Below are 15,225 nucleotides of genomic sequence, written 5' to 3' on the forward strand. Positions count from 1 at the left end.
TAGTATTGTTACAGGAACCATTGAAAGATGTCCAGATGGTGAGGGGTTTCTCCTACAAAAACAATGTGCGTCAGAATCCTGACCTCTACTGGGATAACAGAAAAGAGAGTGTTGAGAACATGGTCTCTCTGGGTAAGGATACTTTTCCTTTTCAAACCAAAGTTTTGGAGATTTCTAATATGTTTATTTCTACTGATAATAAAATAGTCACTTATGAATGTTAGCACTTAAAGGACCTTATCTAGTGTAATCACTTATCCATCTCCTTTTACCTTACCCATTCCCGTTTTCCAGTAAAACAATTATAATTTAGTGATTTAAAAAAATTGAAAGTTATATGTGACTATCATATTTATATTATTTGAGAGTGTAAATTTACATATATCTACTAGATTAAACACTCCTAAAGTTGCAGGATTTTTAGGTTTGTTTCTTTGTTTTCCTAAACTTTTTATTTTGAAATAATATCAACCATACAGGACAGGTGCAAAGATAATGCAAAACCCATACAGAGAACTCTAACATATATCCCCTCACTCCCCAGATAACAAGATCCACCAATTTTAGCATTTTGCCTCATTTGTCGTATCAGTCTATCCATCTGTCTGTCCATGTATCTATTTATCAATCTGTTTTCTAAGCATTTGAGAGTAGATTGTATTTATCGTGCTCATTGAACACATAATATTTCCTAAAAAGTATCTTAAAAACAAGGATATTCACTTACATAACATACATACATAAGTACATTTATCAAGTTCCAGAAATTTAACATTAATATAAAACTTACAGTTGATATTCCAGTGTTTTCATATATCCTGATAATGTCCTCGGAGTTTGTTTTTATTTAACTATGATAACCCCTAGCATAGTGCTTGACACATACTGGGTACCCAATAAATATTTGTTGAATGGATGGAAATCTTGTAAACAGAAGAAAAAAACTAATTTAAATATAATTTTAGTAGTATTCTGAATCATTTAAATAGCACAAATTTACAGGCAACATATAACCACTAAAAAACATCACTCTACAAGCAAATTTTTATAGGATTATGTCTTTATTTGCTTCAGTAGTAAGGGTAAGTATGATTCATATGTGATCTACAACTCAAAGACTACTTATGGCTAAATTTATGGGCCAAAAGTGTTCACGAACACATCTATTAATCCATGCTGTCTAGTAGGATAGCCACTACCAACACATGCTATTTAAAAAAATCATTAAAATTATATAAAATTTATAATTCAGTTCCTCAGTGGCACTAGCTACACTTATAGTATTTGATAGCTGCCCGATACAGCTATTGCTATATGTTATAGAACATTTCCATCATCTTGGAAAGTTCTATTGAACTACATCACATATAGATGCAAATAGATAGATTGGCTACCTCAAGCTTAATGGATAAAGATAAACCAACAATTATTTATAATTAGAAAGTACTTGAAAAAATGTCCATCTGAAGATGACTCCAATAACCCACCAATAATAAAGCACTCTTCCTGTTGGGCATTGGACACTTTATAGATGATCATTTATTTAATCTTCCTAAAACCTACTTGAGTAGATGGTATTATTCCCCAGAAAACTGAGGCTCAGCGATGTTAGGAAATGTTCCCTGGCCAGAAAGCAAAATAAGTGATGGAGCTAGTATTTAAATTTAAGACACATCAATTTCTACAATATTGTAAATGAACAAACTCTCAATTTTCTTTCCTATTCTTACCTCTATTTTTGATAAACTTTACCAGAATGTCTCTAAAAATTCTTAACTTCTCATCTCATGTTCTCTTCATGTGTGGATATGTGCATGTGTGTTTGGGTGGAAGGGGTATGTGGGGAGCAGATACAAGCATACTTTATTTTACAAATAATATTGATTAGGCTCATACTCTGAACCTAAGCAGTATTAGGTACTGGAGGGAATAAAAGGAAATAAAATATGTGGTTCCTACCCATAGAGGTTTTCCAGAGTAGCTGGGGAAACAAATGAAAAGTAAAACAATTATAAGTTAGTAAATGATTATGCCAAAAAAATCATTAAGAATAACTACAGTATGCACTGTCATGATTGAGGAAGGCTTTAGGAGAGAGGTGAATTAGACTAGACCTTTAAAGGATAAGTGTGAACAAGTGGCCCCAAAAAGTATGCTACAGCAAAAGATTGAGGCAACAGTAATGACTTCTATGACTATCATGAAATATGTTTCTCTTACTGCAGGTAATACAGTATCTATATCTAGTAAGATAGCCCAGTTGGAGCAAAGAAAGGAGCCATGGACCATAAGTCTGCATTCCTCTAATAAGAGGAATATCCTCCAAAGCAACTACATCAAGGAAAAGTCAGTCCATGCTGTTCAAATCTCTACAAGAAATGCAGGAAACACGTGGAGAGAGCAGCAACAGTGGGGTTTAGAAGATGAAAAAATAGCAGGTGTACATTGGAGCTATGAAGAAACTAAGACTTTCCTTGCAATTCTCAGAGAGTCTCGCTTTTATGAAACACTTCAAGCCTGTCCCCGAAACAGCCAGGTGTATGGTGCTGTGGCTGAGTGGTTGCGTGAATGTGGCTTCCTCCGAACACCAGAACAGTGTCGGACCAAGTTCAAAAGTCTTCAGAAGAGCTATCGAAAAGTGAGAAATGGCCATGCGCTAGAACCCTGTGCCTTCTTTGAGGATATGGATGCTTTGTTGAATCCTGAAGCCCATGCTTCATCCGGTGATAAACCAAAGGAGATACTCTCTCTCCCTAGACTAAGGAGAATAAGTATCAGCGCTAAAGAACAGATCAGTTTGGTAGAGGAAGAAGAAGCTGCAGAAGAATCAGATGGTGATGAAATAGGCATTGAATTAATCCAGAAATCTGAGATTCGTGGTGCCCCTGTCTTGTTTCAAAACCTGAGTGGTAAGAATTGTGCTTCTTTTTTAGTATGAAAATGGATGTTGTTATGATCTTGTGGGAAAAGAAGCAGACTGGGGAATACAGTTATGCATACCTTGCCAATTAATACTATATTTTGGCCACATAACTGAAAATTCTCTAGGGTATTTACTGCGGCTACTAATGTAGTATGAGTAGCAGTGCTGAATTGCTGTGGAAGGTTCATTTCCAATTTAGAGCCCAGCATGAATTTTGAGTATGTGGGACCTTACGGAAAGGATATAAATGGAGTCAAAGTGTTCTAAGAGTCTAACATTATCTGGGAATTTATTTAAAGCAGTCAACCATGTTTGATTGTAATAAGTGAAGTATGCATTTGTTATCCTCTCTAGAGTAAAAGAATTGAAGAATACGTAACAAGTGAAAAGGGTGAAAAACATGAATTTTCTTTTTATTAATCTAAAAGAAGATAAGAAAGGAGAGAGAAAGGAGATACAAAATAGATGGGTCAAATGGAAAAAGTAGTAAGATGGTAGATGTAAATCCAAATGTATCATTAATTACAAACTTAAAAGATTAGGATTGTCATACATTTAACAAATACCTATATGTTACTTAAAACAAATAGAACACACTGACTTGAAATTAAAAGGATAAAAAAATATATGCCATGCAAAAGAATGGGGACTGGGACATGTACAACTAAATTGCCAGTTAATAACTGTATGAAAGTGAACACATCATTTAATTACTTTGAGCCTCAATTTTCTCATCTGTAATTTATTTATTTATTTATTTATTTATTTATTTTAAATGGGGAGGCACCAGAAATCGAACCCGGGTCCTCTGGCATGGCAGGCGAGCATTCTTGCCTGCTGAGCCACCGTGGCCTGCCCTCATCTGTAATTTAGAAGAATACCTCATAGGACTGTTGTTAGCATTATATGGGTTAGTATATATGGAGGCACTGTGCAAATGCTAAAATATTGTCTGTTGTTTTTATTAGTAATCCCTAGTCCTGCTTATGAAAAGATGCTAGGTTCTTACAAAGGAAAACTAAATTGGTCTAGGATAACTGACTAGCTATAACTTTAACTGTAACTGTTATGTCATGACTATAACTGTTCGAAAGGAACAGATATGAAAAAGATGGAAAGAAGCATTATAAATATTCAGATATTCACCAATCTGGGAATCTGTAGACATGAGGGTGAGACTTTTGAGATGGTCTCAAATATGGAATCCAAATGATAGGATTGAAATAGACTATTCAGTAAGATAGAAGATAGAAATTATTGTTTTCCACTGCAGGTTACAAAATGCACAAAAAGCATGTTTAGCAAACTGTATTCACACATGGCCTGAAAAGTTTTATTCTGCTGTAAAAGCAGAATATCTGTTGACCTTGCAGATCATTAATCTCTTATAATAGAGGACTCAGGGATACAAAAACTACTCTGGATGTAGTTCTGCTCTTTAAAGAAAACTGTTTAAAAAGATTATAAGAACATTGGCTAGGGGGAGTTCCTATTGGGTATCCTAGTCCAGTATTCTTAATCATTTTAAAAAGACACTTCTAAGATTCTTAAATCCTTTAGTTAGTCACCATAAGAATGGCAACTTTGGGAAACTGTTCCTGTATTTTTACTCTTCCAAGTAACCTTTTGAGTTCAGCTTACCAATTTCAATTTAAAAATCCTGTCGGAATTTTAACTTTATAGATTCATTTGCAAATTGATATCTCTGCAACTTGAGTCTTTCTGGCCAGAAACATAATGTGCTTCCATTTTTAAAATCCTTTTACAATCAGATATTAAAGATTTTTAATAAACCTCATTTATTACTAAACTTCTTCCTAGTCATATCATAATTTCTGCTGTTGTGGCATTTTTCCTCCCTTATAGTTTGTAATGTATATAATATAGAAGCTACAGACTCCTTTTCTGATATCTTTGAACTTCACCTTGAATGGCAGGTGTGCACTGGGGCTATGAGGAAACCAAGACTTTTCTTGATATCCTCCGTGAGACTCGGTTTTATGAAGCACTTCAGGCCTGTCATCGGAAGAGCAAATTATATGGGGTCGTGGCTGAACAACTGCGAGAGTGTGGCTTCCTCCGGACACCAGAGCAATGCCGGACCAAGTTCAAAAGCCTTCAGAAGAGTTACCGCAAAGTGAAAAATGGCCATGTCCTAGAGTCCTGTGCATTCTACAAGGAGATGGATGCCCTGATTAACTCTCGGGCATCTGCCTCTTCCACCAACACCCCACAAGTCCCATCACCCTCAAGGCAAGCGCTATGCCCAGTGTTCCAAGGAGGTATTGAGATTGAATCCAAGGAACCTACAGACTGGGAACCTGAGGAAACCTCACAAGAGGCAGTAGTAGAAGATTCTGGCAATGAAAGAATGAGTGAGGAGGAGGAAATTGAACAAGAGCTAGAATTCCAGGAACCTCCAGGCCTACTGCAAAGCCCAAATGGTAAGTAAGGATCATTAAAGTCTGAAATAGAAGAAAGTGCGATTCACTAAAAAATCAGTAGATCTTGCGCATTGCTCACAAGTATTTATTCATTCAACAAAATTTGAGTGCCAAGTACTTTTTGAGGCACAGGGGATACAATAATGAAAAAATGAATAAAAGAAAGTCCCTGTTCTTATAGTGCTTCTATTCAAGAGAGGAACGTACATTCTTGTAACTGATCTTTGGGATCTGTGAAAGACAAATTGGAGACAAGTTTGCAGATTTCAGCATTTTATTCAGGACAACTGGATTTTGCTGCAGCAAAAGAAGCCAGAACTTCTAGAAGTAGCGGATTCTGGGGATGGCAAATAATTTTTTTCAACAATAATTTTTGTTGACTTTTTATTTTGTTGGCATTCTTTAAAGCAGACATTTCTAAGTTGGATGAAGTCCAGTTTACTTTAATTTTTCTTTTTGTTGCTGCTTTATTTTATTGTTTTTTTACTTTTTTATTGTATAATATGTATACAAAACAAAGAAAGAAGAAAGCAATAGTTTTCAAAGCTCTCTTCAATAAGTAGTTAACAGGGCAGATCCCAGAATTTGTCATGGGCTACCATACCGTCCTCATAGATTTTTCCTTCTAGCGGCTCCAGAATATAGGAAGCTGGGAAGGAATAAATATTTTATCATCACATTTGACTTTTTTTTCTTTTTTGTAAAAAATAACATATATACAAAACAATAAATTTCAAAGCAAAGCACAACAATTAGTTGTAGAACAGAGTTCAAAGTTTGGCATGGGTTACAATTCCACAATTTTAAGGTTTTAGTTACAGCTTCTCTAAGATACTAGAGACTAAAAGAAATATCGATTTAATGATTCAGCAATCATATTCATTTGTTAAACCCTACCTACTCTGTATAGCTCTACCATCGCCTTTGATCTTTCTATACCACCCTTTAGGGGTATTTGGGCTATGGCCATCCCAACTTTTTCATGTTGAAAAGGGCTGCAATAATATGAAGTAGGGAGATAGAACTAGCTGATATTCCGGAGAGGCTGGGCCCTTTAGGTTTCAGGACTTATCTGGTCCAGAGACACATTTGGAGGTTATAGGTTTCTGGAAAGTTACCCTAGTGCATGGATCCTTTGTAAAATCCTATATATTGCCTTAGGTTTTCTTTAGGATTGGCTAGAATGGTTTGTTTGGAATTTGGCAAGTTATGATAGGTAGCAATGACTAACTGAGGCTTGCATTAAGAGTGACCTCCAGAGTAGACTCTTAGCAATGTTCAACTGAGGCTTGCATTAAGAGTGACCTCCAGAGTAGCCTCTTGACTCTCTTTGAACTCTCCCAGCCACTGATACTTTATTTTATTACACTTCTTTTCCCCGCTTTGGTCAGGATGGAATTGTTGATCCTACGGTGCCAGGGCATCCCTGGAAGTCATCTCCCATGCCGCCAGGGAGATTTTCACCTCTGGATTAGTCATGTCCCATGTAGAGGGGAGCAATCATTTCACTTGCAGAGTTGGGCTTAGCAAGAATGAGGCCACATCTGAGCAAGAAAAGAGGTCTCTTAGGGATACCTATAGGCAGGCTAAGCTTCTCCGCTACCTACATAAGCTTCACAAGAGTCAGCTTCAAGATCAAGGGCATGGCCTATTGATTTTGGTGCCTCTTATGTTTGACACAGTATCAGGGGATTCCCTGATGGTAAAGTTTAGTAGTTCTGTATTTTTTTCTCCCATCCCTCAAGGGCTTTGCCAATATTTTTTGATTATCTGCTTAGTAAACTCTAGGATGTATCCAGGCATTACATTAAGCTATACAGGATTAAATGCCCTCATTCTTATTCTGGGCTCCCTGTGTTTCAGTTGTTCATATGAGCTATCCAGACAGGTTGAGTTAGATTATGTGCTACAGAAAATTGAGGTTCTGGACAAAATAAACCTTTTCTCCTTTGGTCTCAAAGAGTAGGTATGGTGTCTTCCTTACCCCTGTGTTCTGAATTACCTTAATCCTGACCTGATCAGCTTCATTCTTATCTCTAAATACCAGATTATAGATATAGAACACAACCTCTCAAAAGCCAGAAATAGTAATTACCACTTTGGATTAAATGTGTTTGCTCTAAGAGTTTACAGTCTGGGCCTCTGTTTTCTTATAAGCATTTTCTAAAGGAGACCATACAATAATTGTTCTTTTGTTTTTGGCTCACCAAATGTCCCACAGGTTCATTCACATTGTTGCATGCCTCACAACTTTGTTCCTTTTTGTAGCAGCACAATATTTGATCATATGTATACGCCATTGTTCACCAGTCTGCTTCTCAGTCAGTGGATCTTTCAGCCATCTGCATTCATTAGGCATCATGTATAATGCCCCAAGTCCACAGTCCATCAGCACTCTCAATTTTAGATTATTTCATTGTTCCCAAAAGAAAGATAACCAGTAAATGCACCCTTACCACATAGGCAATCTAAACCTCCCCTTAGTTCTTGTCCCTCCCTCCATTATTTGCAAACAATTTTTATAGACATAAAAAGAAAGTTAGCTTGACTCCTGTTGATTGGAAGAGGGTTTATGTCTTACAGGGTTGGGTTTAGGACAGGTGGGCATTATTTTGTATTGGCTCAAAGATACTGAAATAGGGGCTTGATTGAATAACTGGGTGAGCTGCTTTGGGGATTTTAAACTTCAAAAGATAAAGAGAAATTTAAAAGGGCATGGGTCTTTTTTTTACTGTGAGGGGTCTCCAGGGCTTTCTCTATACAATTTTATCAATTTCCCCCTTTTGGTCATTCCCTCGGTTATGAGGACTTGACCAAAGATGTTAATCACCACTAAAAGTCTCTCATGTTTCATCTCCAGTTTCACAGGTTAGCTGAAGTTTGAGATTTTTGTCATTCCATTCACACTGGCTTCATATCCTCTCATATCATTTGTTGAGTTGGTGACTGCATAGTAGCATATAAAAGTAGAGATCTGACAATGACTGAGGGATTTTATGAATATGATTAAGAGGATAACAAGTCTCCTATTAGAATATCTCTGCACCAAGGTTCCCATCACCCTAGAAGCCAATCAAAAAGAGATTCAGATCAAATTTAGGAGGTGTGTAAGTTGATTTAGCTGCTTCTCAAGAAAGCTTCTGCTGCCACTACCTCTTGATAACCATTCATTTGACTGTCATTAACAGATATACAGCACTGGGTCCCCACTAGCACATGCACCTCCTTGGGAAGCCAGAATATAGTTTAATGCCAATAAATTTTGTAGAACCATTTTCTGAAATTCCAGTACTACTGTCAGCTAGTGAGCTGTTGGCCAAGATGGGAGATAGATTTCTCTAGCTCTGCTGTCTTTTCTAATACCATCTGTAATCTTATAGTATATCTTCTAACACAGGAGATACCTACCCTGATGACAAAGGGAACAATGTCAAACAGACCATCCCTGGGTTTATGGGTTTTTCCATGATCTATTTAGAACTGTCTCTTGCCTGGCAATGGTCTCTTCATAAGTTTTTATATGGGAAGAGGTCATAAGCTCTCATGTTTTTAATTTCCCCTTTTGAATACTAATAAATAGCCATTTGGGGAACAACATAAGCTAAATAACAGGAACTAACTCCATTTATAGGTAGCACTTTACAAGTCTTGTGTCCACATACAAAATAATGTCCTTGAAAAGCTTAATATGGGTATGTATTGTTTTTCAGGAATGGGATATTGGCTTGTAGAGTCAATTGAGTATAAATTTCAAACAGAATCATAACGATCATCATTTTCATTGTTACCTGATATCTTAGACCCATTTAACCAACAATTTCCTTTGCCTGATCTGTCAGCCTACCAGAAATTGTCCTTGAGTGGAATAATTTCTTATATTATTAAAACCTAGGGGTGCTTGGAGAAACATTATGTCTCTAAAGGGGGCCTGGTCCCTACACTGTGGTCCTGGATCATGAAAGTAGAAGGATTTTTTCCATATAGAAACTGAATATTTACTATGCCCTACAGGGTGCCATTTTTATTTTTCTGGTGGGTAAAAACATTCCACTTGGATTAGAGAGGCCACATTGTAATTCCAGTCTTGAGGGCTCTAAAGGCATAACCCAGAATCATTCCAAAAAATCTATCTGACTGAATATTTGATGTTTTCTGTCAGGGCCAAGACTAAAAGTATAAGGTGATGGTTACTAGAGGAGTATCATTTTTTAGGTCTAAGTGGGGTGTGGGCAAAGACCTAGCAGTTACTCTCTGCAAGCTCCTACAGAGCATGGGAGGGGGCATCTGCCAGACCGAAAAAATACGCCAGGTATAGATGTAGACATGGGTTTTATTGGGACTTAGGAATAGGAGAAGATTTTTCCCAGTGGTGGTTGTTTGGGAAGTCAGTGTTCCAAAAGGCAGAGGTGCAAGGAGCAGCTTATAAGGGTTTAGGATAAAGACATTTCATAGAGTATGAGAATAAAGTTTCAATAAGGTCTTAAGACACAGGGATCTGGAGATTTGTTATCAACAGTAATCTGGGAAGAGGAGTTTTAATGCATTGCAAGATAAGTGGTTTATAATACCGTCTGTACATTCTTTCCTCCCTGAGGAGGTGTTTTGACCTTTAAGTTTGGTCTCAGTCACATAGGTGTCTACATATAGCACCTTACTCTCAATATGGAGGGAGAGCTTGGGCCCTGGGTCTCCACAGTCTCATTCGTTTCATTTGCTATGTAGTATGCTAAAACAAAGGAATCGTGCTCAGGTAGGAATACGTAGGTCAAAGAGGAGATTAAAAAAAATTATGGTGAAGGAAGAGTATTATTGGTAGTGGAGCTTGGTGTTGTGAAAGTTATAGTATGAATAATAGGATGCTTTGGCAGACAGTAAAAAGAAGGAGTAAGAATAAGATAAGGAAATTCAGGCATGTCTTGACTCATGATGTTTGGCATTATCCACTTGTTCTGATATCATCTGCTTGTAAAATCCTTATGTCAATTTTAGCTTGAGATCCAAAATGGGAATAACCTCTCAGTGGTTTGGAGCACATTTTAGTTGTGACAGGTGGACGCAAAGGTCCACCTGTCACAGGTGGTTTTCTGGGGTTCATAGAGCTTCCAACCACAATTCCTAAGTATTGTAAGGGACTAATTCACAGATCTAGGCTGATTGCCAAGATTCCTCTAAAGTAGACTCTGCATAATCTTCAACCCAGAGACTTGCTATCCAGAAGAGACATCAGTGACAGACTATTTTAAAACCCAGATGGAAAGGACCTTAATAAGTCTTATTGACCACCGCTGTGACAGTACAACTACAAGGAACTGACTACTGGGTCCACCTGTCACAACTAAAATAGGCCTGAGGAATAAGGTAGAGTTTCTGTAATATTACACATCAGGGAAAGAAAATCTTAAGTCTCCACAGATCTTGACCTCAGTTTTTGTCTGTATGGGTCAGACGATATTTGTATCTTATGGGAATGCTATCAGGAAAAAGAACTTGTAATTAAATACCAGAGAAAATCTCGGATGAAGGAGGTCCATAAAGAAGCTCAAAATAGAAATATCCATAGGCAGAGACAAAATAAGAGGGACTTTATTCTGATCCTGAGTTATACCTGTATCTTTCCACTGACTGCTGGGTAGCATGGGTATCTTACCAGCAGCTCAGACTTTAAGTGTTCACAAGTAAAATCACTGTCTCCCTTCACACATAGAACTATTCCCTTTGTCCTCCCACAGCTCATCCAGACATAAAACCTTAGAGATATTTTTGATACGTCTTCTCTCATCATTTACATCCAGCTTGATGACAAGTTTTGTCAACTATTATTGACTATCACTTCTATCTGTCCCCCTTTTTAGTCGCCATAGCCACTGGAGGACAAGAATTCTATCTTTCTATACCACTACATTAAGCCCTCAGTGTACATTAGAATGTATGATGTACTGCAGCACTGGCTTCTTGGAGCAAGTAGATTCATGTTGTCTGAATTTTACGGTGGGACTAAGGCCTGGCAAGAGAAATTAATGATTAAGTTGAATTAGAAAAGAAAGTTTATAATATGTTCTCTGGTATTATTTATATAGAATTTACAGTGTGAAGGCCCCAATCTCCTCCTGGTAACCTTTATAATCTACTTTATTTCTTTGTAAATTTGCTTCTTCTAGATGTCTCTACAAGTGATACTGTTAGGCACAGAGTCCTTAAGGAATCCATGCAGGACAGCGAGTTAAAAATTTAATAGGTTTATTGAAGGGAAAGAAAGCAGAGTGAAGGCAAGGAAAGAGCAGGCAGGCAGGAGCTAGTAAAACCTGCTAGCAAAAGGTAAGGAAAATGACTCCTGCTCTTTGTTGTGCGAGCTGTGTTTTAAAGGGGAAGTGATGCTGGGAGGGGAGGGTGCCTTTTTGCTTCCCTCTTGGCTGTGTCTGTTCTGATTTATTTGCTCCTTATTTTTTGCCTTGAGGAACATTTGGCAAGGGGAGTCACAAGTTGCAGCAAGAGGGAAGGTGGGGAAGGGCCACAAGTTTCGGCTGTTGCTGCAAGTAAGGGAAGGGGGTGATCATGAGTTTTATCCCTTGTAACCTGTCAGATACCATACAGTATTTGTCCTTTTGTGTTTGGCTTATTTCACTCAGCATAATATTTTCAAGGTTCTTCCATGTTGTAGACTATCTCAGGACGTCATTCCTCTTTAGGGATGAATAATATTCCATTGCCTATAATACTACATTTTGTTTATGGACACATGGGTTGTTTCCATGTTTTGGCTGTTGTGAATAATGCTGCTGTAAATGATGGTGTAAACGCATTTGTTTGAGACCCTGTTTTCACTTCGTTGGGCATATACCAAGAAATAGAACTGCCAAGTCATATGATAATTCTATAATATAAATTTTGAGGAACTACGATACTGCTTTCAGCTGTGTCTGCACGGTTTTCGATTCCCACTGACAATGTATGAAGTTACCTAATTTTTCATATTCTCTCTAACACTTGTTATTTTCCATTTTTTTGGATAATAGCTATCCTTATGGATATGGAGTGCTATCACTGTGGTTTTTATTTGCATTTCCTTAATGAAATGTTGAGCATCATTTCATATGCTTACTGGCCATTTACATGTCTTCTTTGGAGAGGTGTCATTTCAATTCCGTTAATTTTTTTAAATTTTCTTAATGTTTTTTATTTTCACAAGTACTTCCCCCTCCCCCTTTCTATCAGTTTTTTAATTGAGAAGTTTGTCTTTTTGTTGTTGCACTTCAAAAGTTCTTTATTTGTTCCGAATATTAAACTCTTATCTGATATGTATATGGTTTGCAACAATTTTTTACCATTCTGTAGGTGGTCTTTTTACTTTCTTGATAATTTTCTTCAGTTTACACAAGTTTTTAATTTTGATGAAATCAAATTTATCTCATTTTTCTTTCGTTGTTCATTCTTTTGGTGTCTTTTCTAATAATAGATTACCAAATCCCAGTCATGGAGATCTGCCCCTATGTTACCTTCTAAGAGTTTTATAGTTTTAGCTCTTATGTTTAGGTCCTTGATCCACTTTAAGTTGCTTTTTGTATATGGTGTGAGGTGGGGGTCTAGCTTCATTCTTTTGCATGTGGATAGCCACTTTTCCCAACACTGTTTATTGAGGAGACATTTTTCTCCCCACTGCATGTACTTAGAAGCCTTGTCAAAAATCAACTGGCCATGGGGAGATAGGTGGATGTATTTCTGAACTTTCAGTTCTAGTCCATTAATCTATTTGTCTATCTTTATGCCAGCATCACACACTCTTGATTATTGTAGCTTTGTGGTACAGTTTGACACTGGAAGTGTGAGTCTTTAAAATTTGTTTTTCTTTTGCAAAATTGTTTAGGCTAATTTGTAGAGGAGACATCCCCAAATCTGGATTCATCACCTGGCATGACCAACAGATATCAAACCAAATGGGGATAAGGAGGAAAAAGAGGTTTATTTATGCCAGTGGGAGAACAGGGGAGTTTTTCCCAAATCTGTCTCTCCAAAGTGATTTTTTGATTGGCTTTTATGCAGGTCACAGACAAAGAGAGATAATCATCTCAGTTAACAGGTAACAGAAGTTTTGAGAAGTTTAGTAGTTTATCTTAGTTATTTCCCATTTCCCACAGGATTTATATCCTGTAACTTCTGGAAAAGGTACCTCCCAGTCTAGGGAGAAAGATGAAAAGCTTCATTCATATCTTGGATCTCTGAGAACATAGATGAAAATTTATTCAAATCTGGGTGCAGACTTTACATTTACATATTGTTCCTTTGTGAGACTGAGTTCCCACTAATAGCCTGCTTCCAGCTTTAAAGTTACATTCACAGGCTGTTTTAAGATTACATTCTAAGGCTAGAATTTCCAGCTTGCTTACAGTTTTAAGAATATATTTAAAAGTTACTGTTACATTTGCAGTTCTTATAAATTTGAGGATAGTTCTAACTCTGTCTCACGTGTAACATAAATACTCGTAGTTTCAGGGAACAACCAGGCTATATACAAACAGCTCAGTATCTTAGAATTTAGAAATAACAGTTACAATTGCTAAATACAGTTACTGCTCTAAGAGCTTACAATCTAGGAACCTTTACAATAGGCCCTGACCTGATAACCCATGTTCATGACTTAAATTCTCCAAGTTTGTGTATTACAGTTAGTCCATATGAATGAGGCATGATAATATTCATTTGTTTCTTCTGATAATTCATTCAACATACTGTCCTATTCACCTAGTTGCATGCCTCACAACTTCATTCCTTCTTTCAGCTGCTCAGTTGTATGTAAACACAACAACTCCCCCTTCCATTCCTTAGTTGTTGTTCCCTTAGGCCACCTCCATCCATTACAAGTCACAAACACTGCTGCCATAAACATTAGTGTGCAGTGTCCATTCGTGTGCCCACTTTCAGTTCCTCCAGGTAGATACCTAGCAACAGGGTTGCAAGATCATATGGCAACCCTACCCCCTAGTGTCCTGTGGAACCACCACACTGCCCTCCAGAGGAGCCGTACCTCTCAGCTTCCCTACTAACAGTGACTAGTTACATCTCTTTCTCCGTATTTTCACTAGCACTTGTTTCTCTCTGTTCATTTTTATGTTTTTTCTCTCTGTTCATTTTTAAAGTTTTATTTGTACATCATACAATCCAACCTAAATAAATAGCCATACCTTCGCCACCAAACTCTATATGAAGATATTTCTTTTTCGTCTGCATAGAATCCATACCCCTCCCTTTTATCTCCTACCTGTTAACATTTCGTTTTGGCATAATGCTTTTGTTACATTCAGTGGAAGCATATTACAAAGTTATTGTTATTACTATAGACCCTGGCTTGCTCTGATTGTATTTTTTTCCTGTATACCATCCCCTTTCAACACGTTGCACTGTTGACATTCATTTATTCTCCCTCATGCAAGAATGTTTTTATATTTGTACATTTAATCACCATCTTTGACCACTCTAGATTTTGTGAAGTTATAAAGTCAAGTCTTTATCTTCTGTCTTTCCTTCTGGTGTCGTATGTGCCCCTAACCTTCCTTTTTCAACTATACTCATACTCATCTTTGTTCAGTGTACTTACAATATTGGATTGCCATGAGAGAGTATTTTGCTACCCATTTCTGGATCTATACAATCAATCCTCTTGAACTTTCTGTACTCCTTTAGCACCAAATTCCTGAACTCTACCCTCTTTCTATCTCCTGTTATCCTGTATTCTCAACTTTAACCCTCAAACTCTGTTCATTAATACTAGTTCATATTAGTGAAACCATACAGTATCTGTCCTTTTGTTTCTGGTTAATTTCAGTCACCACAATGCCGTCAAGGTTTATCCATATTATTACATGC

At 37.2% G+C, this 15,225-nt stretch overlaps 2 protein-coding genes across 3 annotated transcripts in view; one reads left to right on the top strand and one right to left on the bottom strand.

Moving 5' to 3' along the window:
- The window catches only part of LCMT1 (leucine carboxyl methyltransferase 1), a 317,860-nt gene that overhangs the window by 213,690 nt on the left and 88,945 nt on the right, over positions 1 to 15,225 (bottom strand). Inside the window, exon 11 of one of the 2 annotated variants that reach the window (XM_077141491.1) lies at positions 5,462 to 5,598. The exons of the other annotated variant lie outside the window; for it this stretch is intronic. Within the exon in view, the coding sequence (XP_076997606.1) occupies positions 5,558 to 5,598 (41 nt within the window). The 3' untranslated portion in view covers positions 5,462 to 5,557. Of the gene's footprint in view, positions 1 to 5,461; positions 5,599 to 15,225 lie in introns of those variants that run through there. 2 annotated transcript variants of the gene reach the window in all.
- The window catches only part of ZKSCAN2 (zinc finger with KRAB and SCAN domains 2), a 36,558-nt gene that overhangs the window by 4,830 nt on the left and 16,503 nt on the right, over positions 1 to 15,225 (top strand). Inside the window, exons 4-6 of the mRNA XM_077141488.1 lie at positions 15 to 132; positions 2,226 to 2,909; positions 4,861 to 5,367. Coding sequence (XP_076997603.1) covers positions 15 to 132; positions 2,226 to 2,909; positions 4,861 to 5,367 — 1,309 coding nt within the window. The remainder of the gene's footprint in view (positions 1 to 14; positions 133 to 2,225; positions 2,910 to 4,860; positions 5,368 to 15,225) is intronic.

The sequence above is a fragment of the Tamandua tetradactyla genome, chromosome 23 (genome assembly GCF_023851605.1).
Source record: "Tamandua tetradactyla isolate mTamTet1 chromosome 23, mTamTet1.pri, whole genome shotgun sequence".
Classification (NCBI taxonomy): Eukaryota; Metazoa; Chordata; class Mammalia; order Pilosa; family Myrmecophagidae; genus Tamandua; species Tamandua tetradactyla.